Genomic DNA, 18826 nt, shown 5'->3' with positions numbered 1-18826 from the left:
CAAGTGTGCGCGCGTGTGTGTGTGCGCGAGTGTCGGCCGAGCGGCTCCCTCTTCGCGTGCTTTGCCAGTAACCCTCGCTGGGTCTCCAGAAGGTACCGAAGTCTCAGGGGCTGCCCGAGCCCGCCTGAACCGCGCCGGCAGACGGCACCCGCAGCGGGCTGGCCTCCGCCGATCCGCGCCTCCCCGGCCGGCCGGCGCTTCCGCCTCCCCGCGCTCGCCCTCTCGCCCTCTGGCGGGACGCGCGCTCCCGGAGCTCAGGTCTCGGTGTCTGAGCCGCTGGCGCGAGCGGAGAGACCGCGGGACCCGGCGCCTGAGGCCCGGGCAGGGGCCCCGAGCCCCGCAGAGTGGGCTGTGATTGGCGGAGGAGCCTGTGCCTCCCGGCCGAGCGGGTGCCAAAAAGGTGCCTCCAGTCCGCTCCGCGCGCGGAGCGGCGCGCACAGTGTCCCGAGGCCCCGCGGGCGCCCGACCGCCGAGCTCGCGTCCTCTCGGATGCACACGCCTGGGCTCCCGGCGCCTGACGCCACCCGGAGGGCAGCGGGGCCCCAGGTGAGTGAGTCTGCCTGCTAGAGGCTGGGGAAGGCGCCGCTGGGCAGAGGTGGAAGCAGGACTAAAGAGCGAGCGGAAGGCGGGCGGGGGCATCCGTGCGGAGTTTCCCTGGGCGCTCCCAAGTTACTGTGTGTTGCCGAGAGACGTTCCGCAAGGCAGGACTGGCGTGCGGAAGGAGCTGCGGGCCCGGATAGCCGTGTCCGCAGACACCAGGGGCGTCGCGAGTAGTTCAGGGTAAGAGCATATCCCAGCACTCTTCAGATGCAGCGGTACACGCAGTCTGGACCGCTCTCCTCAAAGAGCACAGCAGGGCCCCTCTTTTGACCTCGGACGGATGGGGGCACAACTCCGTGCAGCTTGTGCCTCCGGGTTCTGCAGAGGTCTGAGCCTGGACGGGGGTGTATGCCTGCGTGTGCAGGAGTCCTTTGAACCATCTGGCCTTCCGCGAAGGTGGAACTCACCTAAGGTTGCTCTGCTTCTTCTGTAATTAGTATTCTGCTGACTCGGTGCATCCGCAGGTTTGCCTCAGCTGCTCGTCCTCCTTCCCTTCTGCCTCGCTGGGCTTAGGTGTGAGAGGGCAAAAGGTGCCCAGCTTTCCCGAAAGCCTGGTGGACTTCTCCGTGAGTGCACGGGGCACACGGCTAGTCGCTGGCCTTCAACCTTCCCGCGTGGATTAATGTCAAAGGACCTTTGTTCTGTACATCTTCACGCTTTAGATCCTTAACCCCACGGATTTCTTAGATGTCCTAGTTCAGGTGAGTAAAGGTGAGCAGGGAGCTTGCCTAGCCCTGGGCAAATGGCAAACTGTAGAGAAACCACAAGGATGGTGCTCAAGACGTAAGAGATGCAGAACCATGAGTACTCTTAAAACACCTACTTTGTGAGAAATACTGTGCCTGTTAGATCATTTATTAAGTGAATTGTCTACAAGTAAGACTTACCCTTCATAATTTCTCTTATCAGACAGATGTTCAGATCATTTTTCATGGCAAAGTAATGGACGGGTTTTATATAAAATAAAAAAAACCTTAATATCTATTTTTGGCCTTGCTAAACATTTATATGTAGTTTAAAAATCAGATTAATAGTACAAAAATACTTTTGGAAGAGTTTGAGAACAACAACGGTCTTGTTAAACAGAAAGTTCGCACAGATTCACTGCCAGAACATGGAAAGAGTAAAAAAGTCTCTTTATAAGGACAAGTTGTGTGTGTGTGTGTGTGTGTGTGTGTGTGTTTGTGTGTGTGGTGGGGGATAAGCATAGGGGAAAAGTACTTGCATTTGAAGCTTTCAGAAACTCATCCCAAATTGTTTCTTTTCTAAAGGAGTTGTGAGATTTTGTCTCAATCCACTTTTTTCTTGTTGCTCTTTGTAAAAGAAAAAAATCATTAATAAACCTTTTATTTTAGGGCTGTTTGGAAAAGTATGGATTAAGATATAAGGGCACTGAGGTAGGCAGTCAAAGTGAAGCTTGTGGTAGTCTTGTTTGTTAGTTAGTGTGTAATGTGGAGTGTGTTGGTGGAAGCGGTTAGGCAGCATCCATATGTTAATAGTCTCATCCAGTAAAGCTGGCTGACAGTCTGTGCATGGAAAGGAAACTAAAGAAAATAACAATCAGCAGTACACCCCACCACCCTCATAAAAACCACTAAGGTTTGCAGCTTTTAGAAAGGGCATAGTGCACTCACAACATGAGGCATTGTTGTAATTAAGGGCTGCAGTATGTCATTGGAATCGTGTTAACAACCAGTTGACAGACTCACAACTCTTAAGTCTACTTTTATTGATTTTAATAGGCACAGAGAGCTTTCTCTTTCTTATGAGAGGGTACTTGTAAAGCATCTGTATTACTGAATCCAACCTTGAATGGACTGAATTTTACTGCCCAATGAGAAGGAGCAGGCGAGAGCACACTCACTTGGCCACTGTTCAGCCTTCCGTGGTCCAAAAATCAAACCACCATCTCCTCTCAGGCATGACTTGTTTGCCAGTCTTCCTATTATTCAGCATTTTTAAATGGTAAAGCTGAAATAAACTTCTCAGCATATGGGCAGATATTAAAGAAATGAATACATCTTTGTGTTGAGTCAAATACTTTGTCAAATCTTTCAGAAATGCTTTATAGAGTTCTAAGCTCATAAATTGCTTTATGCTGTGAATATTTACTGCTGAGTGATTCCAATTTTCCTCGATTTTATAAGGTTTTTCATTTATTGGTTCAACAACTTGTATCACATCACAGTTCTGTCACAAGAAAAAAATGTTTTTTACTCGATTTGGAAGGCTTGAAAGACTTAGCTTAAATTAAGAGTTCAGAAACTTCTAAAATAGCTAACCTGCATTAGTTAATTGCAAAGGGACTTGTGGAAAGAAAGCTGTTCTTTCTTCAATGAAGGAATCAGCTGATCTTCGGTGGGGTGATAAAGGGGAAGTAAGGACAAGGAAAGAAGACATGTGATCAGAGTCCTGTGTGTGACACCGCCAGTGACAAGCCCAGCAGATCTAGCTGCAACCTGCAATACACGAGTGCCTCCTCTGGGAGTTTGCTGGTTCTGCAGAAAGACACCCTGGCAAAGGCTTCCCCCTGCGTTCTGAACTCTCCTCACTGCTGAAATTGCCAGTGCAAATGAATACGCAGACATCTGTTCATACAGTTACTTCCCATTATAACCTATATTTTCAGGCTGGTAGAGTTTGTTATCTGCCCTTTTGGGTAGTGTTTACTGAAACATGATGCCTTTTATTGAAGTCCCATAAATCACATCTGACACAAGGTAAATACAAGGGCAAATTAAAATTTAAAATGGATACAGCTAAGAGTCTTTATAAACATAAAGGGTAAGGAATAAAAGAACTTTAAGCTTTAATTTTCTTTGTTATTACATAAATAATTCAGAAAGTAATTTACTGCTTTGTTTACTTTTTAATTTATGTAGGTTTGTTGGAGGTAATTACAATTATTCCTCTTTTTTTCATTCCTTCACTCCTGGCAGAGGTTGCTTGTGCTTAGTTGAAATTGATGCTGCAATCTACTTAGAGAAGTTTTCTTTCTGTGTTTGATGGCCAGGTGGACAGTAGAGACTATGTGGTTCATTTGCAGGGGGCCTGCCTCCATATGTAGGCCAGTTAATTCAGGAGGTTTCGGTCTGTGGTTGTAATGTTGTGTGGATCAATGGAGCTAATAGATTTGATGGCAATTTCTTTATGTGAAAAATCACATAGCATAATGTCCCAAGCCTCACTAATTAAAATGTAAAAAAAAAAGTTGCACATTTTAAAAACAGAAGAGAATGCTTTCATTAACATTAAAATTTTATTTAATATAAGAAAAAATACACTGTTATAGTTATCTAGCATATATAATATATATATATATATATATATATATATATATATATATAATATCTATTCTCTGTCTACCTATGTGTCAAATTTCTGAGATGCTTCCAAATGCCTGTTTTTAAAACATTCAATGAAAACTTGAGAATCTTGTTCAACTTCCAGTTAACTTCTTGGCATCATAATATAATCAGAAGTTATTTTTGGATTGTCAGTTGTTTAGAGACAGGGAGGCATACCTGCTCATTTTCTCTATTTTGTTGCAGAAAAAGACATATTTACTCTTGCTCTGTCCTGCCTTTCCACTTGACTAAGTCATGAAGGTCTTATCTGAAAACTAAAACTCTTAAGTCATATAAATGTTTGAGTGTAAACCACTTTTTTGACATTTGCAAAAGACAGTAAATTTCAAATATCACATTTAAGAACAGATCCATTGCCATGTGAATAATTTTTAACTTATTGCATCAAAATATGCCCAATTCCATCAGTATCAAGCAGTGTGGCTTTGAACCTTTCATTAAGATTTTACACGTTTCAATTATATTCTGTAGTAAAGAAAGAAGGGACAGGATTAGGTTTTAATAAATTCTGCTTTAGTTCAAATCTGTCATCCATCAGTTGTCCCAACGCCTCAGAAATCTTAAAAGATAAGGAGCAGCAGAGCTGAGGAGTTCTTTATGCCTCTCCTGCGAATCCTCATGAGAACCAAAGTAGTTCATTCTTCAATATTGAATGCCATTCTTTCAAGTGTCTTACATGTGCTGTCCTTAATAGCTTGGCTTGTAATGTGGCTCCAAATGAAGTGTGGCTGAAGAGTTTTAAGAGCTTTTAAAAACTCTTTGATCTTGTCTACTTTTCAATAGTGTTGAATTTTGACATCAGCTGAGTCATGGATGGAAGGAGATTGAAATGTATCTTTTTTTTTTTTTTTCCTTTTGGTAGTTCAAAAATGTATTAAGTGATTCTACTTTAAAAATAAGTAGGACTGGGGATGTAGCTCAGTGAGACAGTGTATGCTTGGCAAGTACAAGGTCATGAGTTCAATTCTTGGTATCCCCCCAAGGGGAAAACAAGAAAGAAAAATGAGTAAAACCAACTATGAATGCTGAATATCCATCGCACGAAACTGACGACTCTCCAAAGGGGACAGAGAAGTCACATGGGGGAGCGTGGTGGTCTCAGGTAGCTACTGTGCTGGTGCAACCCAGGCAGAAAAAGGTCTCAAAGAAGAAACTGGATGAATCAGAAGACAGTGTCTTTGAATTTAAATGAAGTCACTGAACACTTAACAAATATCCAAAATAAACCAGACCTTTTTCCAAATAACACCAAAGCACTAGTACATGAAAGATGGTTTTTAAAGCAATTTTTTTGCACATTTCTGTCTAACCATTGTTGTGGAATGTATCATTTTCACTTTTACACCTGTGCTGCATCATTTTGTTCATAAAGATTAATTAAAATTATGCTGCTTTAAAAATGTAATTCAACTTTAAAGCAGTCTTGGATATGATAGTTTCTTCCCAATAGGCGAACCACAAGATTTCCTCCCTCATTCTGTTGTTAGTGTTATAGCCATGATTTTTTGTGCCATTATGTTTTATAGATGGCCAGCAAAATGTCTCAGGAAATACCAGTTAGAATTTGGAAATAGGCACCAGTCAAATTTTATGAATCGTTCTGTTATACATACTGACAGTTTTCAAACATCATTCCTACAATTGCTTTCCTAGAAAATGCAAATCTTTAACTTTATTTTTGGACTATCATGTTCTATTTAATGGTGAACTGCACCGATTTTTTTTTTAAGAGAGATCACGTTTTGGAATCAACACTGCTAACTGAAAAGAAGCGGTGGGTGTGATATACATAAAGCATATCTTAAGGTACTTTCAGACTCCAGGAAACCTGAGCAATTGTTCTCTGCCTAGAATTTAGAGAAAGTTTGAAAATACTAACGTGTTTAATTGTGACAAACCATTGTTTATTTATACTAGGCTGCAACAAACTCATTCTAATTTAACCTTGAGTATTAGAAAATCAAAAATACTAGCATTTAATTTTAATATGGTTATATTCATACATGATAGTACAGATTACATGTAGAAAGCATATAGTACTGTGTACCTTTGGCAAAAATGCCCTAGCATCTATAAATTGTCCATTGTGGATGTTTTAAATCTGTATTTGTGGTCATAGGCATACATGCACTGGCTAGATATGATACATTATATAGTACTTGCCATGTTCTGTACATGCTGACTAGATGGAACCCGTTCTGGAAGTTCTGTATTTTTGATGATTGAGAGGTGATATGCTGATGCGTGACAATCATTCTGCTTGTTAGTAAAAGACTTTCAGCGTTGGTCTTGAGCACGAGCTGAACATTGAGGTCAGCATGTCAGTCATTTGATCTGACTTTTAAAGTGGCTGTACAGTGATGCTAAGTGAAATAGAAAATCTGAGAGTTTTATGGTAATGAATTGATTTTACTAAAATAATACTAGCTATTAAGGTTAAATAAATTATAAACAATCTAGATTGAAATAATTCTTTTCCACTTAGTTGAACAAAAATAATTGAAACAAGATGGTACCATGATAAAACGATTTCATCTGAAATAAATGGTGTTGACTGAGTAAATATTTTCTGACTGATTTCCTTTTCCTTTTGCTTTAAGCCATTCAACATTGTATTTTCTAGACTCTATTTTGTATGTTGATTGATTAAGGTGTGTCATACTAATTACACTATTTGTGATTTTGATGTAATTCTCAGTTGGAAAAAAAGTACAGTGTTATTATTTTTAACAATATACGATATAAACTTAGCATATCATAGCTCATACATCAGTTGTAGTTTCTGCTAGGTTGATTTTATTTCATTTGGCCATGATCTGAGTAGCCATCACCAGTATTTTTGCACACAACTCTGGTTGACCCCTATTCATTTCTCTGCACAGATGTTGCTTTTCCTTGCTTTTTTCCTCAGAGCTATAATGTTCCACATTTGTAACTGTCCGGAAGCTGACATAGATCTGCAGAAGTCACTGTGTGCCAACATGTTTCTGCACTTCTTTTCTGCTAGCAATAGTGAAGAGGTCAGCTGTCCCAATCTCCAGAGGATCACTCTCCTAACCTTCCCACCAGGGTGGGTAACCAACCACCCTGCTTGGGGCAAAGGTCTCTTTGCTTTTCTTTTGCTTGCTGTTATGAACTCCTCTGGGGAAACTCAATTGGAGAGAAGGCAAGAAAGGGAGAAAATGAACCATGTAGACCTCTCAGACAGGATGCAGTGTTGCTGTTTCGGGCATGTATTTTGAGGCAGATTAGTCTCTTGTGAAAAGTTGACAATTGTAATTTATCCTCTATGGAGGTTCACTTACATGTAAAAGTATTGCTGTAGTACCTTTAAAGATGCTACTATTTTTAAGAAGATAGAAAAAATGGACAGGTTAGATAGTGCATAAAGAATTTTAAGTGGTGCTTGCTTCTTTTTGACAAACACAAAGAAGGGTTTAAAAAATTTAATAACTCTTTGAGATCCTTCTTTCTGATATGATAACACAGCTTAGGACAGGCTGAATTGGGTTGAGTGTCCATACTGGCATTTACCTTAAGGACATGCTGTAATTGAAGTGGCAGTAGAGATTTGGAAAAGAATTATGAAGAAAAGAGATATAACATTGCTAAAAGTGTATTTCTGACTGTGTTAGTAACTACCAAAAATGTTGGCAAATGTGTTATGAAGCACATTCCAAATTACAGTTACACAAATATCCCTGTTCTGCATTTGCAATAGGGCAAAATGAAATTATGGGGGCATTCATCTGCCATATGAAAGAGAATTCTTCCTTTAATAATGTACCTAAAGCCTGTTAAAATATTCTGATATAATGTTGTACACTTTGAAACAAAATAGAGAAAACATGGCTCCAGCGCTTGGCCAATAATTCCAAAACTGCGGAAAAATACATTGGGATTATATCCCAAGGTGAAATTCACAGAAAAAGCATTATACAGTTGGTATAGATTTTATATACTGAATTATTATATGGTTAGTATTCCATATTAGGAAGCTAATAGGTGCTAATGAATATAAACATTCTGTAAATATTTAATGAAAGTGAATTATGTGCCTACCATTGTTCTAGATACTGTTGATACAAAGTTAGCATCGGTGTGTCTATTCATTAAGATTTATGTTCATGGTAGGTGTGCTTTAATAGAACTGTTGATTTAAAGGCAATGGTACAGTTCCAGGCACATTTGCTTCACATACATATTTGCTAGCTGTCACCCATGAATGTTCTACAAACTCTCTTCTTTGATAATTCCCAGCCACTTGATATGTGCTCAGTCTTGTGTGAAAGAGAAATAACCTTGAAGAAGCAAGATGAGTAAGTTAAACAGCTCTTATTAAAGAGCATGCCACATTTTGTGAACAAACTCAGTGTTTCTTTTGACATTTTCATCACTCTCAAATGTCTCTAGCCCTCATCTTTAACTGTTAGCAATGTGCACTTCACTACCTCTTTTAAATCCTAAACAGATGAATTTTATAAAATTATCCCTAAATGCAATATGTGGAGAAAAATCTAGACTTAGTAATATGACTTATACTAGCTTCTTCGTTTTATAAATATGAAAAATTCCAGAGGTATCCAAAGCCATATAGCAAGTGATAGAGGCTAGAAAGAAAAAAAGATTCAGTAATCCAATGAGTTTTGTGCCTCATCAGGGCTTCCTATGCAATCTCTGACCTCTCCAGTTCTGATGCCAATCCTTGAACTATAACTCACTATAGAGTGCATGACTATATATATATATATATTTAAATGTATCGATGGGCCGGAGAAATGGCTCAGTAGTGCAAGGACCTGAGTTCAATCCCCAATTCTGCAAAAAATAAAAAATAATAAATATTTTGATGCCTCTGTATCTATGTAGATATTTTGATTTATGAACATGTACTTCTCTGATATCAACTATAGCTTTAAAGAATGACTTTATTTAAAGTAATAATCATATAAAATATTTTCTTCCCAACAAAAACTAACATGATCAATTTATCATAACTGGTTTTAAAGTAAAAATTTATAACAATAGTAGTCCCCCAAACTACTTGTACTTGCTTTTAAATGTCTCAAGCACTATTCCTAGGTTGCACAGGTTGCTCATTTGATTCTGTGTAGTATATGCCATTATTTTCATTTCCATTTTAAAGTTGATAAACTTAAGACTTTATCCTGGAACTTCTTAGAATTTTACTCACCCAAGATTGCAAAGTTAAGCCATGAAAAATCCATCTTTTGAGTCTTTATATGATGCAAATATTCTGTGTTTACTCGGATATAATTAGAGAAATTCCTAGATTTTGAATTCCCAAAGCCCACTTGATTTTTAGACCTTTCATAAATGGAGTACATATTCACACAGAATCATTGTTACCAAGTATACTCAATCGATAATGTAATCTAGATAGTACAATTGGGCTATATTGAATTTGGAAACATTGTTTTAGGGATGAAATATGAAAGTATTCATGCCATTCTTTCCAGGACAAAGTTCATTTTTGCTAGAGCAATGAGAGTGGCAACTCTAACCTTTCCTCCCCATCCCAAGATCCTGGTTTGCCACTAGATGAAGGAAGATTCCTGAGCTAGCTCTGCCTTGTGCCCTTGTCCCTTAGACTGATGGCCACTTTTTACGAATTCTGCCTTGTCATTGGACTAATGGATATGCCAATGTACTATTTCCTAGTTTTGACAGCTTCTTATCTCCTTTAACTCAGGAGAGATAGGCTTTCAGATTTCTGCATGATAAACTTTCAAGTTAAGCTAAAGGTTACAGTGAATCCTTTGTTTCTTCTTTATAATTCCAAGTCTAGAACAGGTAGCCCCTCAGGGTATTAACTGATACATAGTATTAGTATAGACTCACTGTAGAGTGAAATATTTTCAACACTTGTATACATCGTGGAATAATGAGACATCATAACTAGAATACTCATAACCTCAGACATTAATGTTTTTGTAGTCAAAGCATGCATTTAAAAAAAAAAAAAACAATGTATTTGTTCAGGGTCTTACTATGCAGCTTGGACTAGTAGTAATCCTCCTGTTTCCTGTTTTCAGCCTCCCCAGCTCTGGGATTACAGGTATGCGCCACTGTGCCCGGACTCAGTCTCAGGCTCAGTGTGCCTCGGGGCAGGGCCGGTGCAGCATGTGGTGTCAGGGATCAAACCCTGGTTCCTGCACTTGCTCTTGCCTGAGCAGGTGCTTAGTCTGCTGAGCTATCTTGCCAGTCCTAGTAGTCAAAGCATTCCAATCCCTGACTTCTTCATTATTTTAAAATTTAAATTATTAAGTACAGTCATTCTATCATGTCAGAAAATGCTATTTTTAATCCTTCCATCTGGCTGTATTTTTGTATCCCCTATCCAATCCTCTTTATCCCATTCTGTGTACTACTCTACCCTAACTCTGCTACCCAGATTGCGGAGACTGCATTCAATGCACAGGTTACAGATGCTGTACTATACTAATCGTTACTCATTTTGTTTTTTGCCAGCATGCATGGATTTGCTAAACATTGGATCATTTTAAAATGCCCTCTAATATATCAAAACTTTATAGAGCTATTTTTGAAATGTAGGTATTGATTTTGTGCAATTCACAGTCAGTGTACCTTGTTACTTCCAGTTGTTTAGACTATTCAAAATAATAAATTTATACGCTTTGCTTTTTTACATTTTTTTTTTACTATATACAGAATACTTAAGCAATTTCATTGTCAGAAGTGTTTGTCTGTTGGGTAACAAGAACTTTTGTTAGAGGGTAGATGGGCGGAAAAACGAAAGCTTATAATACAAGAATTGCATATTTTTTGCTTTAATAAGCATAAATAGTTAAACTTCTTTAAAAAACTATATTGTTGTCTCTTCCTCAAACACACTCAGACACACACATGCACAAATAAACATGGAACTTTTCCTTTATCATTCCATTATTGATTTATTTATAGTTAATGAAATGAATTGATAAAGTGAAACATAGCATTCCTGTCATAAATTCTCATTCCTTTGTATTCTGGGCTGTGTTTGGAAGTTTTTGTAGTAACTGGTTTTATAACTGTTACATAATCAGAATTATTTGACTGGAATAAAAAGATAGTGCAATAAAAGATTCTTTCATGCTGTCGCTGAAGCACCTCCTGGGTGCAAGCCAGCAATCAATGAGTCTCACAAGTAGAGTTGAGTCTCCTTTCCCATCTATTGATCAGTACTGTTATCTACTTCCATAAATGTTTACACAGCAAGGCCCTACTATGCACAAGCTGTACTGTAAATATTTGGTGAATACAGAGTAATGTCCCCAAAGTAGCATGACTTAACATGCCGCACAGGTTATGTGACAATACCTTTGAAAAGTGGAAAATAGAAACCACTGAGCTTTTCAGATGATCACAATCAAATCAGAACACATCAAAACAGCTGGCGTTCTGTGACTCAGAATCAATCAACCAGTATGAATCACCTCATACTTTTTTTATTTCTCTTTACAGTTTCACGCAGGAGATTTAAACCAGCATATGTCCTTCCCATTTGGTTAAATCCCTGCTTTGAGCTGCTTTGCTTTTACTTTCTAATACCAATGAATGAAATGGCCTCTAACATAAAAAACTAACATTAAAATGATTTTTAAAACGATGCTCCCACATTGGGGTAAAATAAACCATATGTTCAAATAAAAGGTCCTAGGAGAAGCATGAAATTTTAAGGTTGTGTTAAGGAATGAAGATAATTCTACATCAGCAATGTTTATGTAATTCACAAAACTTTAATAGTTATTGGAATTTTCTAAACATAAAATGGATATGTTCATGAGTATAGAAATGGTGCTAGGAAGTTCAGTATTAGTTTGGTAAATGAAAGCTGCATGTCAGACTGTGTTTGGGTTTCTGATGCAAGGTCTTGTTTTGTTCTCCTAGGTACCTATTACACCATTCTTTGGCAAAATCTCTTCAGCAGTGGTGACCTCTTCCAGTACAACACTCTACGAATTATTACCTCTGGACTCCCAGCTGACACCCTGCCGGAGGCAAGAGCTACTAAGCCAACTGGAACTGTGCCTTTTCTCTTGTCAAGTTTTTTTTCTTACACAGGAAAAAGAAAGAAAAAAAAGAGATGAAGTTAGGCAAAGTGGAGTTCTGCCACTTTCTGCAGCTAGTTGCTCTTTTCCTGTGTTTTTCTGGGATGAGTCAAGCGGAGCTCTCAAGGTCCAGGTCGAAGCCCTACTTCCAATCAGGAAGGCCCAGGACCAAGCGCAGTTGGGTGTGGAACCAGTTCTTCGTGCTGGAAGAATACATGGGCTCAGACCCTCTCTATGTAGGAAAGGTAGGGCACTTGGCCTTGCAGAGTTGTAAATGATTGTTGGCAGTGTCTGTGTTTGGATTGAAAACTGATAATTTTTGCTTTTGGGGATGCAAAGGAAAACATTATTCCTGTGAGTTGTGTTCAGCGCATACTATCTGGTACAGTGAACGATAATTTAAGAGTGATGTTTTATCCCTAAAAGCAAATGAGGAGCTCTACAGTTCTGTTTTGCTATGAGTGGTAGCACCCTGCTAACCATTAGCATGAAAAGTAGAACAAAGTTATCTAGGAATAAATAAAAAGCAGTGGGTCCTTGTACTAGTTGACTTTCTCATTACTCTTTTCACACATGGTCTAAATTATAAATATTAAAACTCATTTTTCCTAATAACTTTGTTTCATAGGTCTTTTTGCCCATTTTTTATTGCTTTTTAAAATTTCTTTTTAGTTAAAAGACAAAAATGAATGCCAGTCAATTAAAAGAGACATAGACAAATGAGGAGCCATTCATGGTGAATGTATTTAGAGGCCAATTGTAGCTAAATTGACTTTTTGTTGTTGTTGTTGTTTGTTTTGTTTTTCTTTTCTCAAGGCTTACTTCTGTCTGAATGTCTGGGCAGAAAACTCGTTTGAGATTCTTTACATGAATGTACCCCTACAATACTTTTTTTAAAAAAAATTTTTATTTAGTACAGAGTCTACAAAGTCTATAGGGTCTCACTACATAGGTTAAACTCATAGTGGCCCTCCGTTTACAGCCTCCCAAGCACTTGGATTGTAGGCGCATATCACCACTCCCAGTCTCAGCTCTCTCAGCATGCCACAGGGGCAGAGCCCGCACAGCAGGCCTTAGGATCAAACTCTGGTCCTTGTACCTAAACAAACACTTTAATTTTCTGAGTTATTTGGCCAGCCCTTCCCCTACAATTCTTAAATCATTTTCCAATTCCAATCTTCTAAAATTTATAAAGATTTCCAAAGGTTCTTAGATTTCCAATTTGCTTCTTAGTGCTGGTGAAAGTTTTCTAAGCAGGGCATGTAAGCAAAAAATATATGCATCTTTATTTTTATTTACTTTGTAAGTTTTATGTTTCTCACAAAATAAAGCATAGCTAACTGATGAATTTATCTATATACATATTTTTTTTCACTTCAAACAGTTGTGAAAGAATCTTAGTCATTTAATCCATGGGTCATTTTTTCATTTGAACACACCTAAGGAAAGGGGGAAATCATTTCTGTTGATTGTCATTTATGTAATTCTAAGTAATGTTTATTATATTGATTATTAGTTCCATGTAATGCTTCTATATTTTGTAAATACTGATTAGTACTATATTATAAACAGAAAGATATAAATAAATTTATGGTATCTATGCCAGCACACTAAAATTATTTTAGGACCAGTGGCTGGGAGATAGCTCAGTAGAGTAAGCACTTGTCTGGCAAGCGCAGAGTCCTGATTCAATCCCCAGCACCGCAAAAAAAAAAAAAAAAAAAAAAAAAAAAAATTATTTTAGTATCAATAATAGCATGTTATTTTCCTCAGAAAGCATGTGTAAGTACATGAGTATTTTTGTGCACATGCATTTTTGTCATAGCCAGCATCTGGCAAGTGCTTGATCATATAAATTATAAATTATCTGGGTACTAAATATTCCCTCCCTCTTAGTAATTTATATTATTTTAAGAAATGTAATTGTAACATATTTTTATTGACTAAGAATCTAGGCCTCACATTCCATTTATTTTTAATGCACATTTAACAAATATATTAGTCCTTCTTTAATGGACAACTTTATAATACTGAACAATTAAAAAATATCAGTAACTATTAAATGAAACTGTGCTTTTTGTGATAATGTATTTTTTTAAAAAATAGCAAAAAAATATTACTGTCTATTAGGTTTGAATTTCAGTTGTTTGGTCCAGCTTGATATTCTAAGACTGAATACCATTGTATCATTTGATAGTATAATGTTAATATAAAATAAAAAATGTAGTTTATTTAATTGCTTTTTTATCTATTATGTATTTAGTACAGGGCCTACAGGGTCTCACTATGCAGGTTGGACACATAGTGTAGTGATGCTCCTTTTTTCAGCCTCCCAAGTGCTGAGATTACAAGCTAGTGCCACCAAGCCCAGTCTCAACTGCTGTCTCAGCATGCCATAGGGGCATGGCCAGCACAGCATGCTGAGGATTGAACCCTGGTCCAAGCATCTTCCGAAGCAGGTGCTTTAATCAGCTGAGCTGTCTAGCCAGCCCTTAAAAATGTAGTTTAAAAAATAATTATATTTTTTGTATAATAATTCAGAACGCTTATACCCAAATAATTCCCACAAGTAAATTTTGGTAATTTAAGTTCCAAGTATATAGAGGTATTAGGCAATGTTGTTCTTATTTTGCAGTTACTTTTTTTTTTTTAATAGCAGGTATTGAACTAATGACTTCACATTTAGCAGGCAGGAACTATGCTACTGAGCTGTGCCCTTACTCCTTATTTTTTAAAGAGAAATTTTGTAGTTTTGATTAGGTATTCAAAGAAGATTACTTAACAAAAATAAGTCTGTGTGCAACACAGTCATTCACACTGAGATTTTGGAGGGAAATGATTAAAATCACATTTTAATAAACTAAGGTGCAAAAAGGTAAATAAAAACTTTGAAAAAGGGAAAAGATTTATTGATCAGAGATACAGATACAAAGGCTTATATCAGCATGTTAGATTTCTTTATGAAAACTTTAACACTGAACTGGAGTACTGTAGACTATATGTGTTAGACAATGAAGTTAATTTTTTTGTTGGCTCCTGCATAAGATATATGAAAATAATGTTGTCCTCAATACATTTTTTATTATCTTTGTAGATAAAATTAGTTGATCTTTCTGTCTGTTTCATTGAGGGAGATGATGAATAGGATGACAAACATTTACAAAGCAGAGAACTAAAATTTGTAGACAAAGATTAAGAGACATGGCTAAGCAGGTAATCAAGAAAAGAAAAGAAAAACATGGCTCGATAATTTTCACATATGGGTGTTTATTGTGTTCTGGCTCAGTGGTCACACTCAGTCATCTGCTTGAGATCTAGCTGTTCAGGTAATCGTCTGCACTTAGGTAGGTAAAGTAAGGGATGGTGCTGACAAACGTTAGAGCTTAATTCGATCATATGATGGGATAAACACAGTGTATGTCAGGTTGATGTTAAATTTATAACTGGCCCTGAGTTATAAAACTTGTGGTAAGTTGCCCAATACTATTAAATTTCAGTGTTCTTACTATTGATTAATAACACTGTACAATAATATTAATTAATAACTGTCATCAAAATTACTTAGCATTTGTATTCAGCTGATGTAGATATTTCATACTTTGCTACATATTAACTATAAATTGACAGTTGTGGATAATCTATCATATTATGTGTTGCATGTAATAGATCACTCAAAGCATGCATTGTTTTATGTGCTAAATTTTAATTTTTCCAATTAATTAAGGAAGCAAACTAGTTTAGGTGCACTTAGAACTAAGGCAATGGTGTCCCAATTTTTCAGACCTTAACATTTGGAGACCATATTAATGATTTGTGGCCAACAAGATCAATTAAGATACTATGCAGCTAAAACAATTTCATTATTAGAACACTGAGGTTGATGTGGCCATTATATAGCTTTCAACTTCATTATTTCAGTTAATTTACTGGGCTTACTTGACAGATGACAACCCAGGACGAAGGTAAAACCATCTGTCAAGGAGAGCCAGGCGTGCCTCCGTGAGCAGGCGCTGACCAGGGCTGGGACTGCAGGCTGCATTAGCCTCTGCTCATGTGACCTCTGCATTAGCTTTCCACTCTTGTCTTGTGATGTAATTTGGTAACCTGTTGACTTTAAATGCATAAATTTAAGGACACAGTTCTTAGAGCTTACCAAGTGGGGTTTTGTTTTAAAGAACAGTAGTGCCCCTTTCCATGAGTGTGTATCTTAATTACTGTCACACTTGCTTTCTTCTCATGATCTGAGGAAAGAGTGACGTGTCCTTTCTTTTCTTGCTATGATTGTGCCTCTCCCCCATGTGCTCTTTTGGGCATAAAGAAGGTCACATTTTCTACTCATTTCTTTGCACTACCCTGTCCTTTGTCATCTGGGGCTGCCCCTTGCTTTGGCATTTTCTGCTTAAAGTACCCTAACCATCTGAGAGAAAAAAAAAGCTGCCTAAAAATCCAGCCAACCTCTGTTCCTGGTTAAGTGTTTTTCATCTCTCCTAACTGTAATGGGCTGCCAGCCAACGGCTGCGCCTGAGGCCATTACTTTCACTGAGAAGTGCGCTCCTGCATCTTCCATCGTCCATTTTCTTTACTATTAGCATCACACTTGCCTTTCTTGCTGCACCCCTTTCTCTGCTACTTATTCTGAGAGAATTTGTACATATTACTTCATAGATATCAAATACATAGAAATGCAGTGTTCAGGGTTCACTTGCCTTTCAATGGAAGTGTGCTTGACAGCGTTGGGGATATTTTCGATGCATCCCATTATACTTCAGCAGTGCCTCTCGCTAAGAAATCCAGTGGCTCCTACTTTTTAAAGCTGCATTTAAGGTTCCAAACCAAAAAAAAAAAAATTTTATCATGACAGTAGGTTGTATTTTTTAAAAATCAAACTGCAAATGAGATACCTTAGCAGAGAAATTTTATATTACATATAGGAGAAGAAAATAATGTAGCCCAAATATTAATCACTTCAAGAGGTACATATTTATCTTAGTGAAAGATTTACACTGTAGAGACTTTGGGGGAAAAAGAAACCCAGAGAAAATGTATTGTGTTTTAATTTTGCAGACTGCCGAAAGTTGGGTGAAATCATAAGTGAAGACAAGGACAGCTTATTTTTTCTAGCAATGGATAGAAAACCCATTTTCATAGTGACTTGATAACCAGAGTTCATTTGTAAAAGCTGTTGTTTTTCTTGCCTTCTTGTTAGTTTGCTAATAGAAGTGTGAAACTCCTGGTGGTTTCAAAAAGAATTTGGACATGGATCAGCTCTGTGGGATGCAAATAAGTTAAGATATTTTCTTGAAATATTATCTGGCAGTTATTTCTACCTCTTGAAGGACTACAGTGCAACTATGTGATATTAAACATGTTTTTAGACACAAAAAATCAATAATTTAATTTTTTGGTTTTTTTACCGTATTGAAAATACACTAAGTCTCACTATGAAGAAATTCACAATAATTTCAGTCTATTTCCTCTAAGAACCATCATTGATGTCTTAATATAAAAATGAATATTAAAATTCTCCAAAACTTGATCAGATAAAACAGAGTAAATAAAACCTGGAGGAAGTAGAGAACTTTCAGTTTCATACCTAATTATAGATAATTTAGGTTGAGTTCCAAATTTCTACTTCTATTATCTGTGTTAATTAAAATTGTTTTAAAATGCTGTCTCTCACATCTGTTTATGTATATACATACCACTTGCTGGAAGTCACAAAAACAAAAAGTAAAATTTAGTCTACAAAAGTTGTATTTTTATATTGTCTTTATGTTAGTTTGTTTGTTGCTGTTGTTTTGTTTTTGTATTATAGGGAAGGGTCTACGGGGTGATCAGGGTCTCACTACTAGATTTGACTCATAGTGATCCTCCTGTTTGCAGCCTCCCAAGACCTGGGATTACAAGCGTGTGCCACTGCACCCAGACTCAATGGCCTTCTCAGCGTGCCCTGGGGGTGGGGCTGGCATGGCAGGCCCCGGGATCGAACCTGTGTTAGATGTTTAAGTATAAAAGAGAGGACCTAAACTAGAGTATCGACTCAAGTTTTCCCATATGATGCAAACTTTAATTCTTTGACAAACTGCATCACACAGGGTTCAGTGGAACAGCCACAAAACTTGCTGCAGTCTAGTGACTCAACAAGATGTATGACGGTGTTAGTGAGCAGCAGGACAATCATCCAGGCTTTCCTGCCTTAATCATTAATAGATAAACACTATATTTAGGGAAATTTTATCCTATTAATTTTGCATGATTTATATGGATTATTAGTCTTAGGCTGATTAGCAGAGAAACCATTAGTGCACCTATGTGCTTAACACTATCCAAAAAATTCCAGTTTGCATGCTATTAAATCTGCTATCTAAATTTTCTTTGATCTTCCTTCCCTCCTTAAATTCTTTTTCAAACACTTTTCAAAATCCAAGTATGTGATGGATTTTGTGGTAGACGTAAGAGTTAAAAATAAAGGGATTACTTTTATAGAGTGCACTTTTTTTTTTTTTAATAAACCAAGCAGGTCACCCATAGCAAACAATAAAAAAAAAAAAAAATAGGGCTGAACTACAGCCAGGGAGCTACCTCAAAGTTGCAGGAACAGATGTTCATGAGGGTATGAAGCTTTGTGTGCTTGTGGGTTTTTTAAAAAAGATATTGCATGTCCAGCCTTCCTGGGGGAAGAAAGTGGGGAAAGAGGAAGAAGAGAAGAAAAGGGAGGGAAAGATGTATGAGGGCAGGAGAGAGAGAGAGAGAGAGAGAGAGAGAGAGAGAGAGAGAGAGAGAGAG

General features: G+C 37.6%; 1 protein-coding gene across 1 annotated transcript in view; it reads left to right on the top strand.

Annotated features, from left to right (window-relative positions):
* The first annotated feature begins 484 nt into the window (after window positions 1-484).
* Window positions 485-18826, top strand: part of Cdh7 (cadherin 7) — a 158009-nt gene continuing 139667 nt past the window's right edge. Inside the window, exons 1-2 of the mRNA XM_023723151.1 lie at window positions 485-546; window positions 11880-12285. Coding sequence (XP_023578919.1) covers window positions 12076-12285 — 210 coding nt within the window. The 5' untranslated portion in view covers window positions 485-546; window positions 11880-12075. The remainder of the gene's footprint in view (window positions 547-11879; window positions 12286-18826) is intronic.

This window comes from Octodon degus, unplaced genomic scaffold (assembly GCF_000260255.1).
Source record: "Octodon degus isolate 3935 unplaced genomic scaffold, OctDeg1.0 scaffold00097, whole genome shotgun sequence".
NCBI lineage: Eukaryota > Metazoa > Chordata > Mammalia > Rodentia > Octodontidae > Octodon > Octodon degus.
Note: the sequence above shows the minus strand (reverse complement) of the source record. Positions and strands in the feature narration are given on the sequence as shown.